The sequence below is a fragment of the Alosa pseudoharengus genome, unplaced genomic scaffold (assembly GCF_046254945.1).
Source record: "Alosa pseudoharengus isolate Yale_2024_CS ecotype anadromous, Long Island Sound unplaced genomic scaffold, YU_APseudo_1.1 YU_APseudo_1.1_scf_1, whole genome shotgun sequence".
NCBI lineage: Eukaryota > Metazoa > Chordata > Actinopteri > Clupeiformes > Clupeidae > Alosa > Alosa pseudoharengus.
In genome coordinates this window covers 39212964-39240028 of record NW_027468564.1, presented here as the reverse complement: position 1 = coordinate 39240028, position 27065 = coordinate 39212964, and the positions used below count along the sequence as shown (strand labels likewise).

General features: G+C 40.6%; 1 protein-coding gene across 1 annotated transcript; it reads left to right on the top strand.

Annotated features, from left to right (window-relative positions):
- Window positions 1–102: 102 nt before the first annotated feature.
- LOC143118839 (polyunsaturated fatty acid lipoxygenase ALOX15B-like) lies at window positions 103–26304 on the top strand. The gene is made up of 28 exons (XM_076279956.1): window positions 103–255; window positions 2559–2760; window positions 3245–3326; window positions 3789–3911; window positions 4127–4230; window positions 4324–4493; window positions 4914–5057; window positions 6011–6217; window positions 6482–6568; window positions 6873–7042; window positions 7238–7359; window positions 7703–7803; window positions 10988–11158; window positions 11543–11673; window positions 13038–13197; window positions 13549–13750; window positions 14196–14277; window positions 16045–16167; window positions 17382–17485; window positions 17584–17753; window positions 18172–18315; window positions 20253–20459; window positions 20739–20825; window positions 21138–21307; window positions 21505–21626; window positions 21960–22060; window positions 25472–25642; window positions 25984–26304. Exons 1-28 carry the CDS (start codon window positions 103–105, stop codon window positions 26161–26163), a joined length of 3990 nt encoding a protein of 1329 aa, XP_076136071.1. The 3' UTR covers window positions 26164–26304.
- Window positions 26305–27065: the final 761 nt, after the last annotated feature.

Genomic DNA, 27065 nt, shown 5'->3' with positions numbered 1-27065 from the left:
AATTCTCTTTGGACTTTAATGTGGGGTTCTGTTTGGTGTTTCCATCACATCTGTATTTTCTCTAAGTAGGCTAATCTGTGTCCACTCCTTTGCAGAATAGCCATGGCGAGCTACACAGTGAAGACACACACAGGAACCCGCCTCTTTTCTGGCACCACAAGCTACGTTTACATCCAGCTGCGTGGTGCTGATGCTGAGAGCCAGGAGGAGAATCTACACAAGCGATTTTTATCTCATGACTTTTGCAATGGATCGGTAAGTGCATTTAAAGCAACAGAAAAACAGAAAATCCAGAGGCATGATTTTAAAGATGTCCCCATAGTGTCACACTGTAGCTATCTGGATGCTAGCTGTTAGCCGCAACAACTAACTGGGTAGCACAGATTTTGTTTGTTCATTTTGAGAGAATGAAATAAATTAATTTTCTGAAATTATTTTTTTTAAATTGTGAATTTCAAGCAATATCAACCAATGTGAAGTTATTATGACCGCCGGGCAGCGAAGCAGCGATCATATAGTTTAGTCAGAATTTTTGTTCTTTTTTTTTTTTTCTTTTTTTCTTTTTCGCATGCCCAAATTTCCGTCAATGATTCCCGGGACACTGAAAGACCGAGGTACACGAAACTTGGTGGGCATGTAACCCCACATGGATAGCATGGAACCATCGTTTTTCGTTTTGATCTGTAGCCCCCCCCCCCCCCCCCCTCCCGCTGGACTGGACCCCCCAGAGGAGGGTAGGGCAGACATAGTTTTCTGTGAATATCTCGAGAACCGTAGGGTTTAGGAGGACCATTTTTTTTTGTATGTTGGTCTTAAGGGGCCATGTCAACCCATTCCATAACCACTCATTTCATGTATAGCGCCACCTAGTTAAACACAAAAAAGTAAAAATGAGGTGTTGTAATCGCAGGTATCTGTGACCTAACATAGTGAAAACTGCACGAAATTGGAAGTGTATGATCATTATGACACCCTCTGTATGCACACCAAGTTCCGTGGAATTCCGTTCATGGGGGGCCACACAATAAATTAATTTATGTTACTATACACCAACTGGCCTGTAGGTGGCCGGAGACAGTTTTCTGTGAATATCTCGAGAACCGTAGGGCCTAGGAGGTCCACCTTTTTTATGTATGTTGGTCTTAAGGGGGCATGTCAACCCATCCCATTACCACTTATTTCATGTATAGCGCCACCTAGTTAAAAATTAAAAAGCAAAAAATTAGGTGTTTTCATCACAATATCTCTGGCTGACAAGGTCAAAACTGCACGAAATTAAAAGTGTAGGATCATTATGACACCCTCCGAATGCATGCCACGTTTTGTGTACTTTCGTTCATGGGGGGCCTTACAATAAAATAATGTATGTGTACATTTAGTGACGTACACCAACTAGGATTCCCGGGACACTGAAAGACCGGGGTACACAAAACTTGGTGGGCATGTAACCCCACATGGATAGCATGGATCCGTCATTTTTCATTTTGATCTGTAGCCCCCCCGCTGGACTGGACCCCCCGAAAGGAGGGTAGGGCAGACACAGTTCTCTGTGAATATCTTGAGAACTGTAGGGACTAGGATGACCATTTTTTTCCGTATTTTTGCCTCCAGGGGTCATGTTAACCCATTTCATGTGCACACATGTGCACAAACAGATACACACACACACACACATACATTCACAGTAATCATACGTATGACACATACTCACACAGTAGACATATGTACGCTTGCATGCACAGGCACATACGCAGGCACACACACAAGCACACACACACACACACACACACCCACACACATAACATAAACATGTACATGCACACATGCACACAATTCAAGAATTTCTCAGAATTATGAACAGGCAAGATGGAGGTGGGGTTGTATAAAATGAATTTTACATGTGAAATCTATGAACTAATCATGTTTTGGTACTTGTTGTCTAGCACAGTGTTTCTCAAACTTTTTCAGACCAAGGACCACTTAACCAGTAAAAAAAAACTCATGGACCACCTAGCTAATAGACACAATAGGCCTACTCACTGAACCACCTTGCTAATTGTCTTTGCACCTTGCTTATTGTTTTAGAGGATTCATATGATTTAAATTGCCATAGCTTACATAGGCAGTGTTGCAGAACTGTTTGGAAGTTGGTTCAATATTGCAAACAACTCATCTATATTGTTTTTTACCACGTCTGCTCGCGGACCACTTGGGATAGCTTGCGGACCACCAGTGGTCCCCGGACCACACTTTGAGAAACACTGGTCTAGCAGATATCAGTGAGAATTGAGTGTGGATAATGCAATTTAGTGAGACAGTTAGAACCATATAGGCCTTTCAGCGTGATTTATTTTTGTGGAAAAAATGTGCTGGACTGGGCGGCGGTCATATTTTGTACCGCTCTGCGGTACATCTAGTTTTGATTAGATTAATTCTGCCTAATCAAAAAATCCATGGTTTATTGTTTATCTGTATCTGTGTATGTGTTTTTGCAAGCAAACTCATAAATCAAACTTAATATATTTACTTCAAAACTCCATCTCCATATGTTTATACAGGAGCGGACATTTACGTTGGAGTGTGAAGCGTCCCTAGGCGAACTCATTTATTTAAAGCTCCGCACCCAGGCATTTTTGGGCCTTGACAACCAATGGTTTTGTGATAAGATCACTGTGAAGACGCCTGAGGGGGATGCCATTTTGTTTCCTTGTTACCGCTGGCTTGGCAGCGGTGAGACTGTTGTGTTAAGACCTGCCAAAGGTAGGCACTCCTGTTTCAGGGCATGGCCTCAATTCACATATTACTGGTGCACCTGAAAGTTCAGTGGTGAAATTTTGGAAATGTTCTGTGTAAACACATTTTATATACTTTATTTGATTCCACTTTACTAGTCAAGTTACATTAGGAATCAAATCTTCGGAATAATCCAGTAGATTAAAGCAGTTCTATCTATCTATCATGAGTTTACAGATTCAGGGGTACACACACACACACACACACACACACACAGACACACAGACACACATTTTGTGTGTTACACACGTTGGTGTATTGTTTGGAAGAAAACAGACTTCTGTATAAAAACAAAAAGAAGGGGGGAAAAGCACAATAGTGAGTCCTTACTCTTTCTGGCTCTAGTCCATGTCATTCACACACATGTAACACCTTCATTCAGTCAAAATTTGGACAAAGCAGTCCGTCAGTTAATATTGACCTGTATACTGAGATTACATTTCTATTTCAGCTTCGCTTGTGTTCCAGGACACCAACCCAGTTGCCCAAAAGACAAGGACGAGTCAGCTAGAAGGACGACAGAAGTTAATTAGGTATGTGGGCAACACACCAAAACTAACTGTGTGTGACAGCAAAGTGTCTGTGTGGTGTTAAGTGTCTGTGTGGTGTTAAGTTAAAGGAACCGTATGTAAGAAATGTATTTCAATTAATCATAAAATGGCCCTGATATGACACTAGACATTAAGAAATCATGTTCATTTCAAATACTTATATCACTGACAACAGTAGTCCGGCCAGGATATTGTCATTTAAAAAGTTGCAGCCCTCAACTGATGTTGTGTTTTGGCCTGATGCGCCACCCTCCACCTATCTACTAATCACACTAAGTCAATAGTGTTTCGGCATCCGGGTTAGCAACCTCGAGTCAGGGGGGGTGGGGAGGGGATACACCGCTCTAGAGTAATTTGAAAGTGATTGCAGTACCAGTTTTGGCCACAATCTTACAGGTTCCTTTAAAGCACCCGTTGCATTTCTCCTGTATATTCCTTTTACAGGTGGAGTGTGTATGCTGAGAACCTGCCCCGGATTATCAATTACGAATCTGCCATGCTTCTGCCAGAGGAACTCCAATTCTCTTTCTCGAAGGAGACAGAGTTCTCCTACACGGCAAGAACACAGTAAGTGTCTAAGTGTTGTGTTTTGTTAACCCATCTTTTTCTTACATTCTGATTGTGGATGGGTGTGCTGCCTCCTTCTACATTAGTAATAATATATATTTTATATTACCTCAAAGACGCTCACAATTATAATTATAGATCATTATTGTGTGTGTGTGTGTGTGTGTGTGTGTGTGTGTGTGTGTGTGTGTGTGTGTGTGTGTGTGTGTGTGTAGGTTAATTTATCTGAAGCTCAATGGATTAGCTGACAACAGAGAATCCTGGGAAAGCATCGACCAGCTGCACATGATCCATTGTGACATCACAAACAAAACCATTGGTAATCATCGTACTTGGATGTGCATAATTGCATAATGAGAACATAGCACTGGCTGTATCTGTTGCAAATGTTCTTACATGGAATGCTTTGCAGAATACGTTGAGGACCACTGGGACAAGGACGAGTTCTTTGGCTACCAGTTCCTGAATGGCCTAAACCCCATGCTGATCCAGCGCTGCTCAAAGGTGCCCGAGAACTTCCTCGTCACAGAAGAGATGGTCAAAGGCCTTCTAGGAGAAACCACCTTGAAGGCAGAGATAGCGGTAGGCAACGCATTGGTCAACAGTCTAGCTTGGGGGAAAAATCAGTAGATTTGAGCACAGTATATAGCATTATGCAAATTAACTGAAAATATCTAATTACATTTAATTTGCTGAAAGGCTTTTTGATAAGAAATATTTCTCTTTTTTTAAGCATAAAAGCATAAGCATAAAAAGCATGAATCCAATAATCCAATGATTAATCCAAGTTGCTGGAAAGGTAGCATGGCCAACAAAGGCCCCTTTGACTGGACTGATTGAAGTGTAGCTTCAATCATGAATGTTTGTAGAAAAAAGAGACCAACACAAATATGTTGTTTTTTCATCTGTGTGAAGCTAGTTCATGTTATGTCTGATGCTAAACTCTTTTTCTATATTTACTGACTATGTATTGTTTGCCCTCCACTACACTAAACCACTCAGAAAGGGAACATCTTCCTGTGTGACTACAAGATGTTGGATGGGCTTGTGGGAAATGTAGTTGCTGGCAGGCAGCAGTATCACACCGCTCCCCTGGTCCTGCTCTACTGCAACCCTCAGGGTCTGATGCTGCCCCTCGCCATACAGGTAAACACATTACACTTTTGAAATGTAGCAAAATAAAAAGAAAATGTTTTTCTAGTGAACAAAATGGAGGAATGCATACATGCACGAGAAATAGAGGTGGACACTGAATTAAATTGTTATTCATTTTAATTCATGTTACAGTCAAAGCCTAGCTGAGCTCAATTGTTTAGGAGAAATTGACCTCAAGTATGTTTAGGAGAAATAGGCAAGACCAAAAAAACATCTAATCTTTTAGAGTTTAAAACAGTTTGTTTGCACTGTGTATGAACTAGGGCTGTCAATCGATTAAAAATTGTAATCAAATTAATTACATACTCTGTGATTAATTAATCTAAATTAATCACATATATCATTTTTGCTGTGAAAGTATTTTAAATATTTAAATTCAAATGAATCATTGAATAATCAGCATTAGTGACATTAAAGTTCAAAAACTCTTTTATTATTATTTTCACTGTTCAAATAATGTTCATAATAATCTATGATATGACCTAATATCATAGAAGAAGTTTTTTTTCACATACAAGGCATTTCAGGCCACACCTGAGGACACAATGAAAATAAATTAACACTCCCCTCAATGTCAACACTATTTCTTTGCATTGATGTGCGACTTTAGAGTTGACAAACTCTGGTGATATGCAAATTCCTTGCTGCAGACATTGCAGAGGACTTTATTTTTATCAACACCATCAGACCGTTTTTTAAAAGCAAATGTTCCACTCTATGATCTAGGCAGCACATTTTCTTCTCTCTCCTTCATTTTACAGGGTAATGGTTACTGACTAGAATGGCTTTGGGTCAAAGGTCATACGGAATCGATTAATCTGCGCTATTTTTTTTAATCAGTTATTTTTTCTCAAATTAATTAATCAAAATTAATCAGTTATTTTGACAGCTCTAGTATAAACGTCACACTGTTCTAGTTTCATGGATTTGTCATTTCTCCACAGTTAGGGCAAATGGCTGGACCCCATCAAACCCCCATCTTCCTGCCCACTGACCCCAAGCATGACTGGCTGCTGGCTAAGATCTTTGTGCGGGCAGCAGAGTTCAGCATGCAAGAGCTTGACTCTCACCTGCTGAGAACTCACTTTCTGTCTGAGGTGTTTGCCATGGCAACATTGCGGAACCTCCCATCCCCGCACCCTCTTTTCAAGGTATTGAATCTGCAGGTGTAATCTCACATGCATTAGCTGGTGTGAGGCCTATTACCAAAAGAAGAACAAAAAATATCCAAGAATGATTAGAAAAATAGAGCATCACATGGGCTGATCATTTGAATTTGGAAATGCTGTTAGTACTCTCTGAATCTATCTATCTAATTAGTTCCAAGTATATTATTATTTTAATTTGCCTTTAGGAACTGTCTGTATACCACATGCTGAACTTTCTCTTTACTGTTTTTACTGTTTTCCTTGTAGCTCCTCATTCCCCACACCCGCTACACACTCCACATCAACATCCTGGCAAGAAGTCGCTTGATTTCCGACGATGGATCCATTACCTTGGTACTCATACAGCTTTACATAATGAAACCGTAAAAAACAGATGTTGATATGATCCCTGCTGTCGGGTGGAAACCTTGTATGTCCAAATTCATTCATTTTCAGAAAAAAAAACTTTAAAAAATATTTCAACAATGCATCGAAAAAACAAAACAAAAAACACAAGGACAGCAGCAATAGAGATAAACTATACAAGTATATTTGTATACAAGGATCATTTTAGTTTCATCTAATATTTGATCATGATGTTAGGTAAACTGCAGTATTTTATACTTTATCCTTATGAATTCATTATGTATAATCCTAGAATGCCGGCATTGGCGGAAAGTCATTGCCTGAGTTGCTGAAGCGTGGAACCTCCTCCCTGACCTACAGCTCCCTCTGTCTGCCTGAGAACATCTCTGAGAGAGGCCTGGAGGACGTCCCCAACTACTACTACAGAGATGATGGCACACAACTGTGGAACATCATCAACAAGTATGCTTACCGTTTGAGTCAGAGTAGGGTTGCCAATTGTACCCCCCCCCCCCCCTTTATTTGTGTGTGTGTGTGTGTGCGCGCGTGTTTAAAAAAGAGTCAAACTATTTAAATATGATTTCACTGTTCACTTTCACAATGACTTCATGTATACAGACAACTATATAAGACACTGAATCATGTGGTCATTTGCAGGTATGTAACAGGAGTCTTGCAACATTACTACACATCTGATGAGCATGTGCAGAAGGACACAGAACTGCAGAGCTGGATCAGAGAGATCTTCACCAATGGATTCCTGGAAAGGAGCAGCACAGGTGTGTGCAGTAATACTGTCTTTTAGGAATAAAAAAAATAATTACCAATAAAAAAGACCAAACTCTAAAATATATTTTCAAATATATTTTAGTAAATGTCACCCAACACTTTCATGGGAAAATCTGGGGAATTTCATGGTATTTCATGAGGAATTTAGAATGTCAGAACACACATGGATCAATGGTCGCTAAAATTCCTTGTGCTGTCATGACTGCATGGTGTTCAGTTCATTTTGTCGTCATCTGATGTTTCACAGATGTGAATGCACTTTTATGCTGATGGAGTTGTTTTGTGTTTTGTGCAGATTTTTTATTTACATGTCGATGTCTTATTCCTCCACAGGCGTACCTGAGTCTTTTCAGACAGTGAGCGATCTCATCAAGTTTGTTACCATGGTGATCTTCACTGCATCCGCTCAACATGCTGCTGTCAACAATGGACAGGTAAACTTTTAAAAAAGGGTCTGTGTATCTATTTGGTTCAGATTCTAAAATGATCGCCCCTTTTAAAGTGAACTGAGATTTAGTAGACACTTTTATCCAAAAGCGCCATGGGCTCTCATCAGTGTGTTCAGAATCAAACCCAGGCCGACCCTTTTCAGTTTAACACTAGCAGTTGGATGCCCAGAATCAAACCCAGGCCGACCCTTTTCAGTTAAACACTAGCAGTTGGATGCCTAGTTAATCTATTGCATTCAGAAAGCCCCCATTGACTTGAGATAGAGCAGACCATTGCCTTGTTGTCTTTTATTGTCAGGGCCAGTAGGCCAGGATAGCAGATTGGACCCAAACGCAGATTCAGTGGAACCGAAGTGGTATTAAACTAGAGAAAAAAGAGTTTGCAGAGGCACTCTGAGGTTGAAAAAGTATAAAAAGCCTTTAATTAATCATGGCACGAACTGGTTAAAAGCACATGGGCCTACGCGTTGCGGCCATATTGGCCTTCATCAGGGCATGCCGCAGAAGAGCACCTGAGCAAGGAACTATCTGAAGTCTCCTGAGCGCCCTAAGCCCTTTTGTGTCTTCTTGGTATTAAACTAGATTTTAACGTGTCTTCTTTCACACATAAACTTTACAGAAAACTTAACCAGAATACAAACTCTTAGACTGACAATAGACAAGAACATGGCACGAACCTGACAAGAGACGAAATAATCCAGCAAAGCACACAAGACTTAACAAGACTAACAAGGCACAGGTGGAAAGCAATGAAGGCAATAATTAGGGATGCATGCAGGCATTGTCAAGAGTGTGCAGATTAGCTTTGGCATGTTAGCATACGCCATTTTCAAGTATGGCGCCGCATGGAACATTTGGAACCAGCTCCGTGCACAAAAGTCTGTGTTGAGCACTTGCTCTCATGCCCGTACATGTTGGTGGGTGGGTACCTATCCGGCGGCTACAGCAGAGACTTTCTAATGAGGAGACACAGCACTCAAAAAATCCTCCATAGAAATGCATGGGGTTAGTTTGTAACACAGTTGTCTACACATATCACACCCTTTCTGCGGCAAAACGTCGACATGTGAATACATTGAGCCAATCACGTGCTGTGTTATGAATACATTGAGCCAATAATGTGGTGTGTTGTGAAGACATCGTGCTAATCATATGTTGTGATCTTGCCGCTGGAGCGAGATTAGTGTCGTGAAGCCTTGCGCAAGTGCATTTCTGCCGAAATAGATGCCCAATAAGTGCCCAAAAAGTGTTGCAATATGGCCGCCGAGAGGAGAGACTTGCCTAAAAGGACTTTGGCTACAGCCAAACGGGCGACTCCACTCGAACTCCAAGCGTTCCCAAGCAACTTTTTCTTCTTCTTGTTAGGTGGCAAGCAAGGTATGTGCATTATCGCCACCCTGTGAACTGGAGGACGATTCTCTTTTCACAGAACATCCAATAAAAATCAACGTTGGTCCATGCGTCATTTCCAGCTTTGGAACTTGCCGCATCGTCAGAGCCGACTGGCGCTGGATCCTAGCCCCATTGTTCAATATGGTGTTGACTATGAAATGGCTGGATTTACTAGCCTAGCCTCCGCCATTCATTTGTATGGAGGGCGGGACTTAATCCTTAAATACCTCCACATTGTATAATAACTATTCATCCATGTCTCCAGAACTATCAAACATTATCTCATTATCAGGGTCAATAAGTAGGAAGAGTCTATGTACATTTTTAGGCTTTGGTATAAGCTCATATTCTCTGCAATTTGCGTGTCTGTTTATTCTAGCCTAAGAGGTGCTGCGCCGTATCATCAGTAATTGATATCTCTTAAAAGTGATGCGTGAGTGAGCAGGACATCTCAACCATAGATATTAGAAAGCTAGATAACGCATTGGGCTCGAGTTCTATTAGGTGGCATACGTAAACGCGGCCGCCATATTGCGGGGGGCAACACGTTTACTGTCTATGGACAACACTTGCCAGCAATCAGAGACACCTGTTTGATTTCCTGTTAGAGTTAGAGAAGGAAGGAAGGAAGGGAGGATAGACAAAAAGACAGATGAGAACCTCATAGAAGCCTACAGGACACAGGAAGTGACAAGGAGCAGGAGACATGACAAAAATCCAAAGACATCAATACAGGGCAGGAACATAATGCAGTACACATGATACACAAGAAACATGAACGTGGATCTAGAGATCCAGGGCAGGATTGTGACATTTATGAATCAACATTATGCGAAGATGCTCTACACATAAGCTCAGAGGCTACAATGGAAATTCTAAAACGGATTGTTCCGGTCCTTGATTATGATTGGCTGAATCGCGTTTGATGCCGTTGTAAAATCCAGCACCAACATACACCATGACCGAATTTTGTTCTATTCTTTCACACAAACTCGCGTCACAGACCTACGTCACCGTCCATTTGGAGGTGCAAACAATTTTTGGTTATTTAGCCATCAGTTAACTTTAGGAGTGATTAACGTCAAATAATGTAGACTGGAGTAACTCAACATTTGACATGTTTAGTGTTCTAAAGACATCAAATAGCCCGTTATCGTTACCAAATTGATAGCCAAGGAGCCAAAAGTGAACACGCATGTATGGCTATAAAAACTGTGCCTTCATTTTCATTAGATAGATAGATAGATAGATACTTTTTTGATCCCCAAGGGGAAATTCAAGAACAGCTTTATTAGAATATAATATATTAATTAGAACAGCTAAGGGGGGTTTTAGGCACTCTGCTTGCGTGTCGTGACTAACAACGCTACCACAGTAAGCTTTTCTAAAGTCAGTGTAACCTACGGCCTCTAGGGGCTTACTGCTGAAATGGAAAACCTCCCTTTATGCTTCCTGACCACTCTCCAAACCAAGCAATGTTATTTTATGAATCAACATTATGCAAAGATGATCAACACCTTAGTCCATAACACATGAGCTCAGAGACCCCAATGGGCAAAGGAAAACCTCCCTAGCATAAACACAGGCCATACACACTGTCCATGTTATAACTTAGGATAGTGGTGCACTGGACTTCCTTGTTTTAAATATCTGACCCAAATGTGACATGTACGCCTCATTTGGACTTTGGCGGACAGGTAATTTAACAACGTCCACATTCCATTTTTCTTTTTTTAACTCGTGTCTAAACACTCTTGCGTCCAATTGCCCCATGCAGTTTGACTTTGGCGGCTGGATGCCCAACTACCCCACTGCCCTCAGAAAGCCCCCTCCCAAGGAGAAAGGCCAGACCACAATGGACACCATTCTGGAGACTTTACCTGATATAGGTACGACAGTGAATGCCATGGCTGTCCTGAGCCTGCTGAGCAAAACATTTTCAGATCAGGTGAGTTTTTGTTCATAATCAAACTGCATGTTTTCACTGAAACTGCAAATTCAATTTAACAAAAGTGAAAAAAATCCATCTTTTTCAAATTCTGAATATCTTTCTTGTGTGTTCCATTTTATTATACTGCTTGACAGTGGTTTCCATTGTCTTATTGTTGCATGATAACAAAAACAAACTATGTTAATTATGTTCCAAGAAAATCTTAATTCAGACATTTTGCAAACTGTTGCCTTAGTGCCATATAGTGTTGCTGCTGGGACTGATATAATATTAACTATTGCCTACATTTTTATGTCTGTTGCTTTTTATGTCATACATGTCATTATCAACTTTTTTATTAGTAACTTTTTTTTGTTTTACACCACTCTCTAAACATTCCAGCACATATTGGGAAGTTTCCCAGAAGATCTGTTTGATGAAGAAGTCCCTTGCAAGATCATTGCAGATTTTCAGAAGGATCTGAGAGAGCTCTCTGATCTTATTGAGGAGCGGAACAAGAAGCTGGAGTTTCCGTACACCTATCTGAGCCCCCGAAATGTGGAAAATAGTGTTGCCATTTAAAAAGATGTATTTTTTATAACTGTAATAGCCTTATCAATACATAGTAAGTGAATACCAAATCATAAGTACATATAACTGAAGACCAAAGTAAATATAACTGAAAGTGAGGTCATGGATAAAGCCGTTCAATGCCTTTCAAAATGAAAAGCTTGTATGCATAATATGCCTTATCATATAATGTGGTTACACATGAATATTGTGAAGAATTTTGGGAAGATGTCCTAGAGTGACTATGATTTGTCTTTGTGCTGCTTGTGTTAATACAAGTCACTGCGTAAGGATTGTGTAAAGTGATGCAAGTGGTGTGTGTGTAATGTACACCGTTGAAGTTGGTCAAGTAAAGGTGTGTGTGTGTGTGCTAACCTGAGAGTGGACATTCTTTATTATCCGTGAGAAGGATTACTAATATGTGTGGAGAGATTATACTGAGATTCCGATGTATACTGTAAACTGTAAATAAGTACTTTGCATGACAGGTTTCTTTCAAAGGAAATAAAATAAACACACACACAAGAATAGGAGGAGACTCCACACACTCTCACTGCTGTAAGTCAAGAGGGCAGTTTATTGCACAACTTCCTATGTGGTTTACACAAAGCCAAATTTCCCAATGAACACACCATGTTAAGCTGCATGTCCAGAGCTCTTCTCAGACAGCATCTCTTCCTCTTGGTCTGCGTGTACTCCACAACAGCACACATTCTCTTTTAACAAGAGAAAGATATTTACAAAGGTGAGTCTCTTCCTCTGTAACTCTGGTGAGTCTGTTTGTCCGTCTGTATGTCTCTCTGCCTGCCTGAAACAAAGGCAAGACATCTAATCGCTTACCAAAATGCACACTAACATGAAGATACTGTAGGAAAGGGAACACAAGTGGGACATTTTAAGCAGCACATACAGTGTAAGTACAACATTTACACTCTCACCGGCATTTACACACATCATTTTGGGGCACTGTGCATGGCACAATAACATCAGGATATCAGCAGGGAAAAATACTCCCATCCAATTTCAAATGTACAAACGTCTGTGAGTGTGAGAGAAGATTTGTTTTGGCAACCACAGATTACTCTTTCTGCTGCTTAATTTAGTATCAAATGTTGGCATGCATCTTGCAACAGCAACTTTGTGAGAGAATGAGGAAAGAGACTCTCTCTCTCTATATCTCTAACTAACTCTCTCCCTCTCTATCTCTCTCTCTCTCTCTCACACACACACACACACACATGCATACACACATACTCTCTCTCTGTCATTTAGTGTCTTCATCATGTTAGTTGTCTTCTTTAAGTAATCTGTGTCCACTCCTATGCAGAATAGCCATGGCGAGCTACACAGTGACGGCACACACAGGAACCCGCCCCTTTTCTGGCACCACGAGCTACGTTTACGTCCAGCTGCGTGGTGCTGATGCTGAGAGCCAGGAGGAGAATCTACACAAGCGCTTTTTGTCGTTTGGCTTTACCAAAGGATCGGTAAGTGCATTTAAAGCAACAGAAATTAAAAACTCTGGGGCATGATTTTAAAGATGCCCCGCAGAGTGTAGCATTATAGCTGTCTGGATGCTCTTGCTGCAGCAACTCTAACAAGCACAGATTTTTATATGTAAATGCATTTTCAATGAAATGAGTGCATCTTAGTTAAAAAATAATATTTGAAACTTTGCATTTCAAGTAATATCAACCAAACGGAAGTAATTTTGACTAGATTAATTCTGCTTAATCAAAAAAGACATGATTTTCTATGTTTATCTGTCTTTTATCTGTTTTTTTGTAAACAAACTCTTCATATATTTACTTTAATATTCCATTTCCATGTTTATACAGGAGCGAACAATTACGTTGGAGAGTGAAGCGTCCCTAGGCGAACTCATCTATTTAAAGCTCCGCACCCAGGCATTTATGGGCCTTGACAACCAATGGTTTTGTGATAAGATCACTGTGAAGACGCCTAAGGGGGATGCCATTTTGTTTCCTTGTTACCGCTGGCTTGGCAGCGATGAGACTGTTGTGTTAAGACCTGCCAAAGGTAGGCACTCCTGTTTCAGGGCATGGCCTCAATTCACATATTACTGGTGCACCTGAAAGTTTAGTGGTGAAATCTTGGAAATGTTCTGTGTAAACACATTTTATATACATTATTTGATTCCACTTTACAAGTCAAGTTACATTAGGAATCAAATCTTCTGAATAATCCAGTAGATTAAAGCAGTTCTATCTATCTATCATGAGTTTACAGATTCAAGGGTACACACACACACACACAGACACACATTTTGTGTGTTTGTAAGAAAACAGATTTCTGTATAAAAACAAAAAGAAGGGGGAAAAAAGCACAATAGTGAGCAGTTACTCTTTCTGGCTCTAGTCTATGTCATTCACACAAATGTAACACCTTCATTCAGTCAAAACTTGGACAAAGCAGTCAGTCAGTTAATATTGACCTTCATAATGGGATTACATTTCTATTTCAGCTTTGCTTGTGTTCCAGGACACCAACCCAGTTGCCCAAAAGACAAGGACGAGTCAGCTAGAAGGACGACAGAAGTTAATTAGGTATGTGGGCAACACACCAAAACTAACTGTGTGTGACATTAAGTGTCTGTGTGGTGTTAAGTGTCTGTGTGGTGTTAAGTTAAAGGAACCGTATGTAAGAAATGTATTTCAATTAATCATAAAATGGCCCTGATATGACACTAGACATTAAGAAATCATGTTCATTTCAAATACTTATATCACTGACAACAGTAGTCCGGCCAGGATATTGTCATTTAAAAAGTGAAGTTGCAGCACTCAACTGATGTTGATGTTGTGTTTTGTCATGTCATATTGTGTTTTGGCCTGATGCGCCACCCTCCACCTATCTACTAATCACAAAGTCAGTAGTGTTTCGGCATCCGGGTTGGCAACCTCGAGTCAGGGGGGGTGGGGAGGGGATACACCGCTCTAGAGTAATTTGAAAGTGTGCAGTACAAGGCCGTAGTCATGATGTCAACATTGGGGGGGACCAAATCTGTGGTGGGGTCTGAGGGACCCCCAAACAGAATGCCCCCCCACCCCCCCCGTGAGTTTTGTGAAAAGAGAAGGGTGGAGAAGAAGCAACTTCACTGGTCCATCCATGGACCTGTGACTCCATTTGTGTTCAAAATGTATACTTTAAAAGATATTACAAACTAGAGTATATTTTGATAACCTCTATATTTCACAGAATGTGGTTCTTTGACTTATTACTTACACCTGAAGATTTTTTTAAACTAAGGCTTAGACTCATAGGTTTGGAGCCTAATAAGATTTTGTCTTTTAATTTAGATTGTATTATGCTGGCGGCTAATCACACAATTTTAACGTAGTTTGAAAGGGACAGGATTCAGGAATAGACTACTAAGACAGGCCCCTCTTCTGTCTGACTCACCTCATGTTACCCCTGTATGCATTATAGACTGGCTTCTGACAGAAATTACGTTTTGTGCCAACATGTAGAAACACTAGGCCTACTACAGCCTTTAATTGGTGAATGGAGGTGCAAATTCCTGTCCGCGATTCACATTAACTATCACGTATTGTAAACGTCGCCACATTTGATCACGTTTTGCCTGCATGGATGCGCGATTGAGTGTACATCTAAATAATATGCAAGATGCAACAATCATTTCTAAGAGGCCTATACACGGTAATTTCTGGCATTACTACTAGCATATGAATGCATTATTGATGTTGAAAGACGTGAAAGAAATGACACAGGCTTGCACAAATTCATCATTTAAAATAAAACGTTTCACTTTCGCTATCATTGCGAGAATAGGCTACAATATGGAAAATGTTCCCTTTCAGTCTGATCGGCTCCAAACATGTATGGGATTTCCTTAGCCTGTGCTACACCTTTCCAAGAAGTTTTGTGAAAATTGTTCCGGTAGCTTTTGCGATATTGTTGACAGCCCTACCTCACCGCAGTAGGGTGCAGTAAATGGAAGCTTTTGATAGCGCACGCCACTAACGAAAAACGGAAAATCACCAAGACAAACCACTCAGGGGTGTAGGCTACTCTGGAACCATAGGTCACTAATTTGTGCGTTATTTACATTTGATTACATTTCAGATACGTGTTGGTTTCCTGTAGGCCTAGTATAGCGCTTTATTCTTTCTTTATTTTTCTATGTCCGAATATTGGGGGGGACATTTTTGTCATATTTGAATATTGGGGGGGGCACGTCCCCCTCAATGTCTATGGTGACTACGGCCCTGTTGCAGTACCAGTTTTGGCCACAATCTTACATGGTTCCTTTAAAGCACCCGTTGCATTTCTCCTGTATATTCCTTTTACAGGTGGAGTGTGTATGCTGAGAACCTGCCCCGGATTATCAATTACGAATCTGCCATGCTTCTGCCAGAGAAACTCCAATTCTCTTTCTCGAAGGAGACAGAGTTCTCCTATACGGCAAGAACGCAGTGAGTCTTGTGTTTTGTTAACCCATCCTTTTCTTACATTCTGATTGTGGATGAGTGTGCTGCCTCCTACATTAGTAATAATATATATTTTATACATACATATTTTATATATATATTACTACAAAGACGCTCACAATTATAACTAGATATACCGCAGAGCGGTACAAAATATGACCGCCGCCCATTCCAGCACATTTTTTCCACAAAAATAAATCACGCTGAAAGGCCTATATATGATTCTAACTGTCTCACTAAATTGCATTATCCACACTCAATTCTCACTGGTATCTGCTAAACAACAAGTACCAAAACATGATTAGTTCATAGATTTCACATGTAAAAATTTATTTTATACAACCCCACCTCCATCTTGCCTGTTCATAATTCTGAGAAATTCTTGAATTGTGTGCATGTGTGCATGTACATGTTTAGGTGCAGTTTTGACCATGTCAGCCAGAGATATTGTGATGAAAACACCAAATTTTTTGCTTTTTAATTTTTAACTAGGTGGCGCTATACATGAAATAAGTGGTAATGGGATGGGTTGACATGCCCCCTTAAGACCAACATACATAAAAATGGTGGACCTCCTAGGCCCTACGGTTCTCGATATATTCACAGAAAACTGTCTCCGGCCACCTACAGGCCAGTTGGTGTATAGTAACATAAATTAATTTATTGTGTGGCCCTCCATCAATGGAATTCCACGGAACTTGGCGGGCATACAGAGGGTGTCATAATGATCCTACACTTCCATTTTTTGTGCAGTTTTGACTATGTTAGATCACAGATACCTGCGATTACAACACCTCATTTTTTACTTTTTTGTGTTTAACTAGGTGGCGCTATACATGAAATGAGTAGTTATGGAATGGGTTGACATGGCCCCTTGAGATCAACATACAAAAAAATGGTCCTCCTAAACCCTACGGTTCTCGAGATATTCACAGAAAACTGTGTCTGCCCTACCCTCCTTTCGGGGGTCCAGTCCAGCGGGGGGGCTACAGATCAAAACGAAAAACGATGGTTCCATGCTATCCATGTGGGGTTACATGCCCACCAAGTTTCGTGTACCCCGGTCTTTCAGTGTCCCGGGAATCCTTGACGGAAATTTGGGCATGCGGAAAAGAAAAAAAATGCCTAAACCTATTCGCTTCGCTGCGCGGCGGTCATAATTATAGTTCATTATTGTGTGTGTGTGTGTGTGTGTGTAGGTTAATTTATCTGAAGCTCAATGGATTAGCTGACAATAGAGAATCCTGGGAAAGCATCGACCAGCTGCACATGAACCTTTGTGACATCGCAAACAAAACCATTGGTAATCATCGTACTTGGACGTGCTATTCAGAATTGCATAATGAGAACATAGCACTGGCTGTATCTGTTGCAAATGTTCTTACATGGAATGCTTTGCAGAATACGTTGAGGACCACTGGGACAAGGACGAGTTCTTTGGCTACCAGTTCCTGAATGGCCTAAACCCCATGCTGATCCAACGCTGCTCAAAGCTACCCGAGAACTTCCTCGTCACAGAGGAGATGGTCAAAGGCCTTCTAGGAGAAACCACCTTGAAGGCAGAGATAGCGGTAGGCAACGCATTGGTCAACAGTCTAGCTTGGGGGAAAAATCAGTAGATTTGAGCACAGTATAGCATTAAGCAAATTAACTGAAAATATCTAATTACATTTAATTTGCTGAAAGGCTTTTTGATAGGAAATATTTCTCTTTTTTTAAGCATAAAAGCATAAGCATAAAAAGCATGAATCCAATAATCCAATGATTAATCCAAGTTGCTGGAAAGGTAGCATGGCCAACAAAGGCCCCTTTGACTGGACTGATTGAAGTGTAGCTTCAATCATGAATGTTTGTAGAAAAAAGAGACCAACACAAATATGTTGTTTTTTCATCTTTGTGAAACTAGTTCATGTTATGTCTGATGCTAAACTCTTTTCTATATTTACTGTCTATGTATTGTTTGCCCTCCACTACACCTAAACCACTCAGAAAGGGAACATCTTCCTGTGTGACTACAAGATGTTGGATGGGCTTGTGGGAAATGTAGTTGCTGGCAGGCAGCAGTACCTCACTGCTCCCCTGGTCCTGCTCTACTGCAACCCTCAGGGTCTGATGCTGCCCATAGCCATACAGGTAAACACATTACACTTTTGAAATGTAGCAAAATAAAAAGAAAATGTATTATTTCAAAATGTTGTGATGTTTTTCTAGTGACCAAAATGGAGGAATGCATACATGCACTAAAAATAGAAGTGGACACTGATTTAAATTGTTATCTATCTATAAAGCAAGAAGCGTCTGTGTGTCTGTCTGTCTGTCTGTCTGTGGCACGCATATCTCGCTGACCGTTTGTCAGACTGATTTCAAACTTGGCAGGTGTCTTGCTATGGGCATGAGTAAGCGCAGTGCCAAATTTGACGTTGTTTGAATAAGAAATGCAAAAAGATATCGTTAAATATATCGGTAAAAGAAGCACATTGGCTTTCACCGCTAGCCACTCCTCCTCCCACACACCACTGTACTGTAAGCTACCAGTGAGGATAGAAGCAGGGCTTTGGCTAAGCTGGATCAGTGGAAGTTATATGGGTAAAAACGTAACATGTCTGACCTAAACAATAAAGTGAACTCCACGGATTTTGCAACAGGTATGCAGTGGCTCTTCATTCTTCAAAATGACGTAAAAAATGATGTGCAATAAACGGACACTTCGAATAGCCCAGGCTACTTTGGACTGTCTTTAGACTTTGAATAAGCAAACGACAATTCCAACTGCAAGGTCCAAAATTGAAACGAGCGATAATGGTCCCGAATTAAAGAACATCTCAGAATGCCACACATGCAAAGCATAACCAGCGACAAGCAACGTGTGGCAGACAGAGTGTGATGCTATATGAATAGCCCAGGCTACTTTGGACTTTCTTTAGACTTTGAATAAGCAAACGACAGTTCCAACTGCAAGGTCCTAAATTGAAACGAGCGATGATGGTCCCGATTAAAGAACGTCTCAGAATGCCACACATGCAAAGCATAACCAGCGATAAGCAACGAGTGGCAGAAAGAGTGTGATGTCACTTATAGGCCACCAGAGACTGTTTTTGAGTCACACCGTTGCAAATTCCATATGATGCATCATTCCACAAAATGGTTTGTTTTCTCTATCATCAAGTTATTCAATAGGCTAAGCATATAGCCTTGACTCAAAGCAGCTGTTAGGATTATGAAATTTTGATTTGTAAAAAATGTCACATGTAGCCATGCTTAAATTCTGCTCACTTCACATTTATTATATTATCTGTAGGCCTATTCATTAGGGGTGTAAATATTAATCGATTCGTATCGATGCATCGATTATGCAGCAGGCGATTCAATGCATCGATTCTTCCGCAAGAGTATCGATTAATGTGTTTATTTTGCCGCCTGTTTGTTTGCCTATCTATTTTTTTTAGCATCAGCTCCGACCTTTCTTTTTCTGTCTATGGCTCAGATGTAAGCGCACTACCTACTCCTAAGCTGCGGGTGGTTTTTTTGCAAAGACATGAGGCTGTATAACTTAGGCTTTAGATACCTGCTCCTACATTCCGAACTTTTGTTGATTTATTTGAAACTTCATAGATATCATGTAAAAATATTGAGTATTGAATCGTATCGAATCGTATCGTGGGGAATTCTGAAGTATCGAAAATGATCGAATCATTGGCTTAAGAAATTGATATTGTATCGAATCGTCATGAAGACTCCGATTTACACCCCTACTATTCATTATTGAATGCTTACCTGGAATTATGTTTTTCCCTATTCTATTTTCAAAGCAGGCATGTAATTGGGCTACAGGAATAGCATGTTTGAACGGGCACTGCACTAGTTCATTTTAATTCATGTTACAGTCAAAGCCTGTCTTGGTTTGGTATCCACTGAGCTCAATTGTTTAGGAGCAATTGACCTCAAGTATGTTTAGGAGAAATAGGCAAGACCAAAAAAACATCTAATCTTTTAGAGTTTAAAACAGTTTGTTTGCACTCTGTATAAACGTCACACTGTTCTAGTTTCATGGATTTGTCATTTCTCCACAGTTAAGGCAAATGGCTGGACCCCATCAAACCCCCATCTTCCTGCCCACCGACCCCAAGCATGACTGGCTGCTGGCTAAGATCTTTGTGCGGGCAGCAGAGTTCAGCATGCAAGAGCTCGACTCTCACCTGCTGAGAACTCACTTTCTGTCTGAGGTGTTTGCCATGGCAACATTGCGGAACCTCCCATCCCCGCACCCTCTTTTCAAGGTATTGAATCTGCGGGTGTAATCTCACATGCATTAGCTGGAGTGAGGCCTATTACCAAACAATTCAGTGTTCCAGGAAGAACAAAAAATATCCAAGAATGATTAGAAAAATAGAGCATCACATGGGCTGATCATTTAAATTTGGAAATGTTGTTAGTACTCTCTGAATCTATCTATCTAATTAGTTCCAAGTATATTATTATTTTAATTTGCCTTTAGGAACTGTCCGTATACCACATGCTGAACATTCTCTTTACTGTTTTTACTGTTTTCTTTGTAGCTCCTTATTCCCCACACCCGCTACACACTCCACATCAACATCCTGGCAAGAAGTCGCTTGATTTCCGACGATGGCGCCATTACCTTGGTACTCATACAGCTTTACATAATGAAACCGTAAAAAATAGATGTTGATATGATCCCTGCTGTCGGGTGGAAACCTTGTATGTCCAAATTCATTCATTTTCAGAAAAAAAACTTTAAAAAATATTTCAAAAAACTAAACAAAAAACACAAGTAAGGACTTAGGTTTCCATCCGACAGCAGCAATAGAGATATACTATACAAGTATATTTGTATACAAGGATCATTTTAGTTTCATCTAATATTTGATCATGATATTAGGTAAACTGCGTTATTTTATACTTTATCCTTATGAATTCTTTATGTATAATCCTAGAATGCTGGCATTGGCGGAAAGTCATTGCCTGAGTTGCTGAAGCGTGCAACCTCCTCCCTGACCTACAGCTCCCTCTGTCTGCCTGAGAACATCTCTGAGAGAGGCCTGGAGGACGTCCCCAACTACTACTACAGAGATGATGGCACACAACTGTGGAACATCATCAACAAGTATGCTTACCATTGGGAAGTCAGAGTAGAGTTGCAGATTGTACCCCCCCCCTCTTTATTTGTGTGTGTGTATGTGTGCGTGTTTAAAAAAGAGTCAAACTATTTAAATATTATATCATTGTTCACTTTAACAATGACCTCATGTATACAGACAACTATATTTAATAGTTGACACTGAATCATGTGGTCATTTGCAGGTATGTATCAGGAGTCATGCAACATTACTACACATCTGATAAGCATGTGCAGAAGGACACAGAACTGCAGAGCTGGATCAGAGAGATTTTCACCAATGGATTCCTGGAAAGGAGCAACACAGGTGTGTGCAGTGAGCTGTCTTTTAGGAATAAAAAAATGGAATTACAAATAAAAAAGACCTAACTCTAAAATATATTTTAAGACACTTTAATAAATGTCAACCAACACTTTCATGGGAAAAACCTGGGAATTTCATGGTATTTCATGAGGAATTTAGAATGTCAGAACACACACGGATCAATGGCCACTAATTCCTGTCATGACTGCATGGAGTTCAGTTCATTTTGTCGTCATCTAATGTTTCACAGATGTAAATGCACTTTTATGCTGATGGAGTTGTTTTGTGTTTTGTGCAGATTTTTTATTTACATGTCAATGTCTTATACCTCCACAGGCGCACCTGAGTCTTTTCAGACAGTGAGCGATCTCATCAAGTTTGTTACCATGGTGATCTTCACTGCATCCGCTCAACATGCTGCTGTCAACAATGGACAGGTAAATTCAATTCAAATCATCCCCAAGGGGCAATTAAATGGCACAAAGAGCAGCATATTCCACCACATACAGTATATCATCAATAAAATGATCGCCCCTTTTAAAGTGAACTGAGATTTAGTAGACACTTTTATCCAAAAGCGCCATGGGCTCTCACCAGTGTGTTCAGAATCAAACCCCGGCCGATCCTTTTTAGTTTAACACTAGCAGTTGGATGCCTAGTTAATCTATTGCATTCAGAAAGCCCCCATTGACTGAGATAGAGCAGGCCATTGCCTTGTTGTCTTTTATTGTCAGGGCCAGTAGGCCAGAATAGCAGATTGGACCCAAACGCAGATTCAGTGGAACCGAAGTGGAACTAAACTTGATTTTACCGTGTCTTCTTTCACACATAAACTTTACAGAAAACTTAACGAGAATACAAACTCTTAGACTGACAATAGCATAATAGACAAGAACATGGCACAAACCTGACAAGAGATGAAACTAGATGTACCACAGAGCGGTACAAAATATGACCGCCGCCTAGTCCAGCACATTTTTTCCACAAAAATAAGTCACGCTGCAAGGCATATATGATTCTAACTGTCTCACTGAATTGCATTATGCACACTCAATTCTCACTGGTATCTGCTAGACAACAAATACCAAAACATGATTAGTTTATAGATTTCACATGTAAAATAAATGTTATACAACCCCACCCCCATCTTGCCTGTTCATAATTCTGAGAAATTCTTGAATTGTGTGTGTGTGTGTGTGTGTGTGTGTGTGTGCATGTGCTTGTGTGTGTGCTTGTGTATGTGCCTGTGTGTGTGCATGTGCATGCATGCGTACATATGTCTACTGTGTGAGTATGTGTCATACGTATGATTACTGTGAATGTATGTGTGTGCGTGTGTATCTGTTTATGCACATGGGTGCATATGGAATGGGTTAACATGACCCCTGGAGGCAAACAAATGCAAAAAATGGGTCATCCTAGGCCCTACGGTTCTCAAGATATTCACAGAAAACTCTGTTGGTGTACAGTCACTAAATGTACACATAAATTAATTTATTGTATGGCCCCCCATGAACGAAAGTCCACGAAACTTGGCATGCATTCGGAGGGTGTCATAATGATCCTACACTTCCAATTTCGTGCAGTTTTGACCATGTTAGGTCACAGATACCTGCAATTACAACACCTCATTTTTACTTTTTTGTTTTTAACTAGGTGGCGCTATACATGAAATGAGTGGTTATGGAATGGGTTGACATGGCCCTTTAAGATCAACATTCAAAAAAAAGGTTGTCCTCCTAAACCCTACAGTTCTCGAGATATTAACAGAAAACTGTGTCTGCCCTACCCTCCTTTCGGGGGGTCCAGTCCAGCGGGGGAGGGCTACAGATCAAAACGATGGGTCCATGCTATCCATATGGGGCTACATGCCCACAAAGTTTTGTGTACCCGGGAATCAGTGTCCTGGGAATCCTTGACGGACAAATCCGACTAAACCTATATGACCGCCGCTTCGCTGCGTGGCGGTCATAATAATCCAGCAAAGCGCACAAGACAGTGTTCAAATACACAATATTTAACAAGACTAAAAAGGCACAGGTGGAAAGCAATAAAGGCAATAATTAGGGAACATAGCTTAGGTGAGGGCATGGGCGGATTATGAACTTTCGGGCCCCTGGGCCCAGATGTATTAAGGGCCCCCCACTTATTGTCGTATATGTGGGAGGGGGGGGGGGGAGTTTGGGGGTCCTCCCCCAGAACATTTTTAATTTGTTTGATGTGATTTCCTGTATGCTGGTGCATTTTGGGGATGGCCAATACTAAATTCAATCAGATTCATAGCCTACATCCTGATTTGTTGATATTGAGGCAATGATTCCATGCAAAGGCTTGGGCTTCAGGGCCCCCTGACCCCTTGGGCCCCTGGGCCTGGGCCCGGTAGGCCCGTGCAGTAATCCATCCCTGGGTGAGGGGCAGAAAACAAAAGCATATGGTACAAAACTGGGGGTCAAGATCGTGCAGATTAGCTATGGCATGTTAGCATACACCATTTTCAAGTATGGCGCCGCATGGACCATTTGGAACCACCTCCGTGTACGAATGGCAGGATCGTCACATTTATGAATCAACATTATGCAAATATGCTCTACACATAAGCTCAGAGGCCACAATGGAAATTCTAAAACGGATAGTTCCGGTCCTTGATTATGATTGGCTGAATTGCGTTTGATGCCGATGTAAAATCCAACACCAACATACACCTTGACCGAATTTTTTTCTATATTATACTGTGCTACCACAAATTCATACATAAGTTAGAGTAGGTGTCTTAACGTTGCTTTGCAACCTTTCTGATAGAGGAAATAAGAATGATTATGAATACATCGTGACATTTCTTGTCGCTGTGCCTTTATTTTTAGCCTGGCTAACGCCAAACCTCATCTCATTGAGATGGGGCCTGGGAACTACATATACGTTTTCGTCTGGGAACTACATGTACATTTTCTGTTATTTGAAACGTGGTTTACGAATGCCCAGAGCCGTTTATTGGGTGCTACGAATGTCTATCAAATGTGTCTGTACGTAGCTCATAACCACTTCGGTGTGTCGTCATCGTCTTGCTGTCCTCCCTCCATTCTGTGATTGGTTCCTTTGTTGAGGTGAAAACGAAGTCCATAGAATCTAGGCTGCCTAGCAGCGTGAATAAAATCGTGTGCGTAAGGCAGCATGGGAAAACCCAGGCTACTTTATTTTATGAAATCTTGCCAGATATGTGTAAAAGGTTTAGAAAAGCAATAAGCCACTCAAGTCTGTAGGTTGCACTGATTTTAGAACAGCTAAGGAGGATTTTAGGCACTCTGCTTGCGTGTCGTGACTAACAACGCTATAAGCTGTTCTAAAGTCAGTGTAACCTACGGCCTCTAGGGGCTAATTGCTAAAATGGAAAACCTCCCTTTATGCTTCCTTACCACTCTCCAAACCAAGCAATATTATTTTATGAATCAACATTATGCAAAGATGCTCAACACCTGAACCCATAACACATAAGCTCAGAGGCCCCGAACTGCCAAAGGAAAACCTCCCTACCACAAACACAGGCCATACACACTGTCCATGTTATAACTTACATTAATGGTGCACTGGACTTCCTTGTTTTAAATATCTGACCCAAATGTGACATGTACTGTATGCCTCATTTGGACTTTGGCGGACAGGTCATTTAACAACAACTACATTCAATTTTCCTTTTTTTAACTTGTGTCTTAACGCTCTTGCATCTAATTGGCCCATGCAGTTTGACTTTGTCTTAACGCTCTTGCAGGACAGGTAATTTAACAACGTCCACATTCCATTTTTCTTTTTTTAACTTGTGTCTTATCGCTCTTGCATCCAATTGGCCCATGCAGTTTGACTTTGGCAGCTGGATGCCCAACTACCCCACTGCCCTCAGAAAGCCCCCTCCCAAGGAGAAAGGCCGGACCACAATGGACACCATTCTGGAGACTTTACCTGATATAGGTACGACAGTGAATGCCATGGCTGTCCTGAGACTGCTGAGCAAAGCATTTTCAGATCAGGTGAGTTTTTGTTCATAATCAAACTGCATGTTTTCACTGAAACTGCAAATTCAATTTAACAAAAGTGAAAAAAATCCATCTTTTTAAAATTCTGAATATCTTTCTTGTGTGTGTTCCATTATATTATACTGGATGTTGGTTTCCGTCTTAGACACAAAAACAAACTATGTTGATTATGTTCAAAGAAAATCTTTAATCATGTCAGACATTTTGCAAACTGTTGCCTTAGCATAGTGTTTCTGCTGGGACTGAACTATTGTTGCTTGTATTGTCATACATGTTGTTATCAACTTGTTTATTAATAACTTCAATGGTTTTACACCACGCTCTTAACATTCCAGTACCTATTGGGAAGTTTCCCAGAAGAACTGTTTGATGAAGAGGTCCCTTGCAAGCTCATTGAAGATTTTCAGAAGGATCTGAGAGAGTTGTCTGATCTTATTGAGGAGAGGAACAAGAAGCTGGAGTTTCCCTACATCTATCTGAGCCCCCAAAATGTGGAGAATAGTGTGGCCATTTAAAAAGATGTATTTTTTATTACTGTAATAGCCTTATCAATACATAGTAAGTGAATACCAAATCATAAGTACATATAACTGAAGACCAAAATAAATATAACTGAAAATGAGATCATGAATAAAGCCGTTCAATGCCTTTCAAAATGAGATCAGCTTGTATGAATATGTCTTGTCAAAGGGCTTGGAACCAGAGGGGCGTAAGTGACATTTCACCAACTAGGAGGGCCAAAATTACTTCAAAAAATATGTTGTCCATTTGCTCATGAATATGTTTCATTTGATGCATGTATCCCAAAAATGTCACCTAGGCCCCTCTGGTTCCCACCCTTGGTGTGGTGACACATGAGTATTATGTTGAATATTGGGAAGCATAAAAAGATGAGATGTCTTATAATGTGAATATGGTTGGCTTTGTGTTGCTATTGATACGTGACCACGTACTGTAAGGACTGTGTGAAGTGATGCAAGTGGTGTGTGTGTAAGCGTAGGAATGTACACCGTTGAATTTGGTCAAGTAAAGGTTACAGTGTGTGTGTGTTAACCTGAGAGTGGACATTCTTTATTCTCCATGAGAAGGATTTATTGCCTGCCTAATGTGTGTGTGGTGCATTTTAGATACTGAGATTCCGAGGTATATTGTAAACTGTTAATAAGTACTTTGCATGACAGGTGTCTTTTGAAGGACACCGTGCACACACACACACACACACACACACACACACACACACACACAAACAAATAGGAGTCCACTCACAGGGAGGGCAGTTTATGGCACAACTTCCCATGTGGTTTAACCCTAGGACTCCAGCCATTTGTTGCAGATTTTTGCATTACTATGTTTTAATGACTTTATAGAGGTCTCAGGAAAGTGCAATATACTGACTATCTTATAATCTTTTTTCAGC